Here is a 7,343-nt window from a genome sequence, read left to right as displayed (position 1 = left end):
GGCTCTAGAAAGTGTTGTTAAACCCAGAGGCATTTTGGAATATTTTTAGCAGAATGACTATCTCAAAATTTTATCAGATGAATTCGGAGAAAAGATGGCGTAAGTGTAGCCACTTCCGAAGTTTGTACGCCAACAATTTCCATACAAACTTTATATGCGTCTTGAGAAAAACTTACAATTATTACCTTGGACTCTGGATTGGGGGGGGGGGGGTTGTCCTCTGATCACTTTTCTCTTTAAAAAGAAAACTAAAACTTCCAATTTCCAATCGAATGAGGTCCCTCCGAAGTTCAAATTATCAATTTTTATGTAAAAAAACCTTATAAGCCCCCAAGGCTTGACTTAGCCCGGGCTCTGGGCTGCTTTGTATGCTCTGTAGTGTTTGTTATCTAATCTTTGTATTATATGAACAAAATAGCTATAACTAAACTTAGATCGGATGTATTTGTGAAGAAGAAGGCGTAAGGGGAGGGGGCTAGGTCCCCTTCGGTCACTTTTGACTCTTAAAAAGGGCTCTGGAAATTCCTGTTAACTGTCGTAAGAGCTCTAAAGTTTTTACTATCACGCCTTCCATACGAAGTGCTTCTGGTAAATAGAATAAGTCAGAAGCAACTCTAAAGCGTTGCCTAGAATAAAGGCCATAAGGCTTTAATGTTTTATTATTTTTTTCCCCCAGAGGCAGTTAATATGGAAGAAATGATCGTAAAACTTCAGAGGGGGCTCATTTGATTGCATATCGGAAGTTTGAAAAAAGAGATCGAAGGGCCACTAGTTCCCTCCCACGTCTTCTTTTCTCCAAATGCATCTGATCAAAATTTTAGATAGCTATTTTGTTAAAAATTAAATAAAAAAACAATTTTTTTCAACTGAAAGTAAGGAGCGACATTAAAACTGAAAAAAAATTACTCCGTATATGAAAGAGGCTGTTCCCTCCTCGACGCCTCGCTCTTTACGCTAAAGTTTGGCTCTTTCTCTCAACTCTACTTTTTAAAAAATGTAAAAAAAACTTTAGCGTAAAGAGCAGGGCGCTGAGGACAGAACAGCCCCTTTCATATATGGAGTAATTTCTGTTCGTTTTAAGTTGTAATGTCGTTCGTTACTTTCAGTTAAGAAAAACTTGTTTTTTTATTTAATTTCTGAACGTTTTTGAATTAATGTATGTTTTGATTTTGGCTCACCGCAAATGAATTATTAAAACGAAATTTGCATATTAATGTTTTTTGGCTTAATCGCTCATAGTTTTGATGGGACGATTTTAATAAAAAAAAGGCGGGGGAGGAGGCCTAGTCTCCCTCCAATTTTTTTTACTTAAAAAGACAACTAGGACTTTTTATCTTTTTTTACGAGCGTTTTTATCAGTAATAAAAATACGTAACTTACGAATTAACTTACGTAACGAAATTCTATATTTGTATATTTTTATTACATTTTATGAGGGGTTCACCCCCTCTTCAATACCTCTCTCTTTGCACTAGTGCTCAAATTTTGTCCCAATTATTTAAGAATGACCCCTGAATCACAAAGGCCGTATAATAAATAGCTGAAATTATTAAAAGTACCCTAGCGTAAAGAGCAAGGTATTGTTGAAGAGACAAACCCCCTTATATGCGCAATATTTATTGTTCATTTTTAGTTTTAATGCTGCTCCTTACTTCCAGTTGAAAAGACTTTTTTTTCTTATTGTTTTTTTAAATAATGCTAGAACATTTTGCGCCTCCTTCACGGAAATTCCCTTCTCCCATAATAAATTCCTCCATAGAAAGTTCCTCCCACGTAACCCTCCCCTGACCCATATCCACCCCAACGCGATAAAGTCCCCATAAAAATGTCAAAAGATCATAAAAGACATAGTTATTAGGTTTTTCGACTATGCTGAACGTAATGGCTATGTCAAAATTATGATCCGGTGACTTTGGGAAAAAATGAGCATGGGAGGGTGTCTAGGTGCCCTCTAATTTTTGCGTCACTTGAAAATGGCACTGGAAGTTTTAATTCCAGTGTCTCCTAAAATGTCTCACGACATTTTAGGAATAATGGGTCGATACGATCACCCCTGGGAAAAAAAACAAAAAAGCAAAAAAACAAACAAACAAATAAACACGCATCCGTGAACTTTCTTCTGGCAAAAATACAAAATTCCATATTTTTTTAAGGTAGGAGCTTGAAACTTCTTCAGTAGGGTTCTCTGGTACGCTGAATCTGATGGTATGATTTTTGTTAAGATTCTATGACTTGTAGAGGTTTTTCCCCATATTTTCTAAAATAAGGCAAATTTTCTCAGGCTCGTAACTTTTGATGGGTAAGACTAAACATTATGAAACTTATATATTTAAAATCCACATTAAAATGCAATTCTTTTGATGTAAATATCGGTATTAAAATTGGGTTTGTTAGAGTTTCGGTTACTATTGAACCGTGTCGCTCCTTAGTTCGTTGCCACGAACTATTTGATTCATATTGCCCTATTGCCTTTCAAAATAGCTTAAACGAGAAAAATTTAACTAAGAAACCCGAAGCGTCAAGTGGGCCGCACAGTTTCACCATGCGTGACCCAGTATCTACAATGAATGACATAGTTCCAACACGCTTGACATACTCTCGTCATGGATGGGAAGCACCAACCAGTGTCAACAACCCCACAGTTTTCATTAATGCACCAGTTCAGCTGTTTTGTAAAGAGCACAGCTTTAAGAAATGTTCTTGCCCTCCCATATTTTCAATTATAGTTGTTGGTTTTGGCTTTTACCACCTTGTTCACTTTTGTGCAGAAAAAGCTTTTTTTTACTTAATAAAGGCAATAAATCATTCGTAACATGTAATTTAAATGGCACAATCCAGTAAAAACCATTAACTATGCAAAAAAAAAGAATCCGTAGGAACTTGATATCTACATCTCCACGTGGCAAACAACTTGTTTCTTTTCGACATATACTTTGGGAGAAAGACCAGCAACCCGAAAGGTCAATTACGGTTGTTTAAAAGAAAACTGGTTTCCAGCATTTGCTTGAAATTTCGTATACAGGTACCGACAATCAAGAAAACACTAGCCAAGAAATGCCTTCAATGGCAAAAGGGTTGCTTGCACTAACTGGTCTAACTTAAATTTGTGATTCAGTTTCTAATTTGCAGTTTCCATATGTTTAAGTTTTGCTCCCTTATATTATAGATCTTTATATACAATATCCTCCTCAATATTAATTAAAAAACCTGTTCCACAAAAAAACTTTTTCAAAAAAACATAAAGAATTCCATTAAGCCAAAAATCACAAAAAATAAATTCAAATTATTTTCCAAACGTAAAACTACCAAAAATCACATCAGTATATAAATGATTTAAAAACAAGCAGAAATTACAATAATTATTCAAGTCAAACTCAAAATGAGCAAAAGTTAAGATGAACAGGGCTGACAACCCACATGCCTTCTCATGATTTGCATTTTACTGAAAACAAAATATATTTTAAATGTTTTCACTTTTTTTGCTTTGATAAGTAAAAAAATTATCACAACTTCAAGGAATAAATATCAGCATATGTATTTTAAACTGAAAGTCCACGGTCATTCCTATTTTTCAGTAAAGTACGAATTATGCTGTGCTCTTGAGAATGTATGGGTAATGTCAGCCTTTCAAATTTTATTTTTTGCTCGTTTTGAGTTTGAATCAGTTGATCATTGTAATCTCTGTTCGTTTTGGGTCTCATTTATTTATTGATTGTTGGTTGTGGTAGTTTTACGCTTGGAAGATTATTTGACTTTATTTTTGCTCATTTTTGGCTTAATTGAGCTCTTTAATATTATTTCAAAGACTTGCGTTCTATAAAATGTTATTCAAGTTAATTTCTTTTTGTTTTTTATTGACATAGTTTTTTCATGAAAAAAAATTATATATCTTTTAAGTTTTTCCTATAAGATTACACAGTTTGGGTTGCTATTTGTATGCTGGAGAAAATTTTTAAACAATTTGAATCTGGACACAAATACTACTACTACTAATAACTCATCGCAGCACCAAGCCGCCTGAGGCCAACACAGCTACACACACTCCTCCTCCAGCTCAATCTATTCAAAGCCTTCCTCTTTACACCCTCTCAGGAAGTTCCCGTTTCCTTTTAATCTTTATTTGTTTTTGTTTTTTGTTTTTTTATTTAGTTTCATTACGTTCTTGAATCAATGCATGTTTTGATTTTTGCTCTCCGCACTTGAATAATTAAAACGAAATTTGCATATTAATTTTTTTTTGCTAAATGGCTTTCTCATAGTTTTGATCGGACGATTTTGAGAAAAAGGAGAGGGGAATTAGGCCTAGTTACCTGCAAATTTTTGGTTACTTAAAAAGGCAACTAGAACTTTTAATTTTATACGAATGTTTTTATTTGTAATAATTATATGTAACTTACAAATTAACTTACGTAACCAACTTCTATATTCGTATGTTTTTATTACGTATATGAGGGGGTTTCGCCCCCTCGTCGATACCTCGCTCTTTACACTAAAGCTAAAATTTTGTCCCAATTGCTTAGGATTGACCCTGAATCACAAAGGCCGTAGAATCAATAGTAGAAATTAATAAAATTACTTTAACAAACAAATACGAAGTAGAAACAATAGGGAAAATCTTCTCAATACAGTGGAAATCAGTTCTGTGAATATTTCGGCCCTATGTCCAAGGGCCGTCTTCAGCACAGTACGAGAACAAGAGAGAAAATATGTATATATAAATAAACTTATATTAGATTGTGAGAATTAAAACTAATAATGTTATTTATAAACTTTTTAAAAAAAACAGCCCTAGCATCCTTACTTCAACGAAGTTCAACCAGGACTGACAAAAAGAATGAAGTGAGAATATAAACTCATTCAAAATAAAGAGAACAAAGTAATTAAATGCAATTTTCAGAGCCAACCTTGCTTTTTTAGCAGCCTGTCTCAAAGGCCTTTTCGTAGCCGGTTTAATACTATTATAAATCGGTTTAGTAAAATATTTTGTTTGATCATTTTCAATTAAATTTGAGTATAAAGAATCTAGTGAGTATTCCCCTAAGTCCCTGTTCAAAGAAATATTATTATTTATTTTGAGATTAATTTCGATTGATCCTCGAACCACCTGTTTTATTCCCAAATCACCACTGATGAGTGAAGATTTTTCAAAAAATATCGTGTGGGACGGATTATTAAATATATGCCAAACTAAAGCAGAATCAAAGGAGTTGTTGGAACTATTTGAAATTAATGTCCTGTGGTGGCGCAGAGGATTTGACCTTAGCTTGGTAATACGGGACCCAGAGATCGAATCACGCTGCAGGAATGCACTGCATGGCCGACGCAGGGACCATAGTAGTCAAGAAGCGTCGTTAATTCTTAAATAATAATAATTTGAAATTAATGCCTTGTCTATATCTTTATTATGCTGTTGCAACCGTTTTTCTAGATTCTGATGGGTCCTGCCGACACAGTAATTTCCACAATCACAGGGTATTCGATAGACCCCTCTTTGGCGAGTAACTAGGGTCTTATCTTTACCGGAATTTAAGAAATGAATGATTTGAAAATATTTGTAAAAACTACGTACAGATTATTTTTGTGATTATTATTTTAATATAATATTTGCACAAAAAATAATCTGTACGTAGTTTTTACTATAATTTTTAAATAATTAATTTCTTAAATCAACAGCTCTCCGTTCCATGGTGCAGTGCCTTGAGAACTCTGCAATATTTCTCGGGTAGGCCAGTCAACTCTATAATCCGCCAAAGAGCTTTTCGGTCGACTGAGTCAAAAGCAGCACGGAGGTCGAAGAAGGCAATAAATTTTTTTCTGGTATTCTGAGGTCTTTTCTACTATTTGTCGATTCGTGAGAAACTGCTTGATGGTTAAACAGTTCGACATAAAACCAGCTTGCTCCGGTCATCGGAATTTTCGAATGATATTTCGACTTCGATCCAGCAGGATTATTGAAAACAGTTTTCAGGGACTGACAGTAGGGTTATTCCCCGGTAGTTAGAGCAGTCGCTTCTTGAGCCTTTCCTCTTCCATAAGGGGATGATGACACCCATCCACCAATCCTCGGAAATTATCTCCGTTTGCCAGATTGTAGAGAACAGGGTGTGGAGAAACAGGAGCATTGCAGGACCTCCATATTTTAGCAGCTCTGAGCTTAAGCCACAGATACCAGCAGCTTTATTATTCTTGAGCCTTTTTACTGCATATCCGATTTCTGAGGGACTGAAAGGCTCGTCTGGAGGAGCATCTTTTTCAGGTCTTTCATAAATTGTAAGACTACGGAAATTGGTCGCCAATTACAGGGTTCTGAGGGGTCCCCACCTTTATGTAAAGGTATGATTTTAGATCGTTTCAGTTCCGACGGGAAATGCCCTTTAACCATTGAGAGATTAATTAAATGAACCAGTACCGGTAAAAGATACACCGACACATAATTAAAAGCCTTTAGGTTCAATCCATCTACACCAGAAGAATTTGATTTAAGGCTACAAACAATTTTTTCAACTTCTTCTACATTACATGGTACAAATTCAAACCCATTCTGCATGCTTGTAGGATTTACGTTAATGTTGACGGCACAACCACCTCTAGACACTTCATTCTGTATAACACTACCAATATTCGAAAAATAATCACCCATGTAATTTGCTATTTCCAATTTATCATGAATAATTCTATTACTAGTTTTTAAATTGGTTATACACATATCTTTTTTTTCACATCCTATCACTTCACGGACAATTCCCCAAGTATCTTTTATATTACCTTCCTTAATCTTCAAACGGTTTATATAATACTCATTCTTTGCATTTCTTTTTGAATTATTTACATAATTTCTCAACTCTTCAAACTCATTTAAAATCATTTCAGATGGATTATCAAGATATTGACAATACAACTTATTTCTTTGTCTTATTAAACTCAAAATTTCATCATTTATCCACGGCTTTCTCGGTTTAGCTTTCTTGCAATTAATTTTATTCAATGGGCAATTTTTCTCAAACACAGGGTAAAGAATATCTGAAAAAATGTTAAAAGCTTTTGAAGCAACATCCTTTTCATTGTAAACCACCTCCCAATCCAACGAACTAACTTCATTTTTAAATTTAGCCAGATTAACTTCTTTCATGTCACGCCGAAGAATCTTGTTTTTTCTTTTAATTTTACAATGTGTTCATGTGTATGTGTTGTTATTTTTTATATTTAAGATAGGCTAGGTGGTTAATCATGAGATGTTATGTTTAGATATTTATTTATAAGATGTAAATCATAATATGAAATTGCAGCACAAGTCCTTAGGACTTTCTTTTTGCTGCAATAATTTATTAGTGTTGTCATTTTTT

At 34.3% G+C, this 7,343-nt stretch overlaps 1 protein-coding gene across 1 annotated transcript; it reads right to left on the bottom strand.

Moving 5' to 3' along the window:
- Positions 1-6,196: 6,196 nt before the first annotated feature.
- Positions 6,197-6,865, bottom strand: LOC136025679 (uncharacterized). The gene has a single exon (XM_065701685.1). The coding sequence runs from the start codon at positions 6,863-6,865 to the stop codon at positions 6,197-6,199; it is 669 nt and encodes a 222-aa protein (XP_065557757.1).
- Between the last annotated feature and the right edge of the window lie 478 nt (positions 6,866-7,343).

Source organism: Artemia franciscana, chromosome 1 (assembly GCF_032884065.1).
Source record: "Artemia franciscana chromosome 1, ASM3288406v1, whole genome shotgun sequence".
Classification (NCBI taxonomy): domain Eukaryota; kingdom Metazoa; phylum Arthropoda; class Branchiopoda; order Anostraca; family Artemiidae; genus Artemia; species Artemia franciscana.
The sequence above is the reverse complement of the archived record's forward strand: the minus strand, read 5'-3'. Positions and strand labels throughout refer to the sequence as shown.

Coding starts and splice junctions, on each gene's coding strand:
- LOC136025679 (XM_065701685.1), bottom strand. CDS start 6,865: ATGATTTTAAATGAGTTTGAAGAGTTGAGAAATTATGTAAATAATTCA.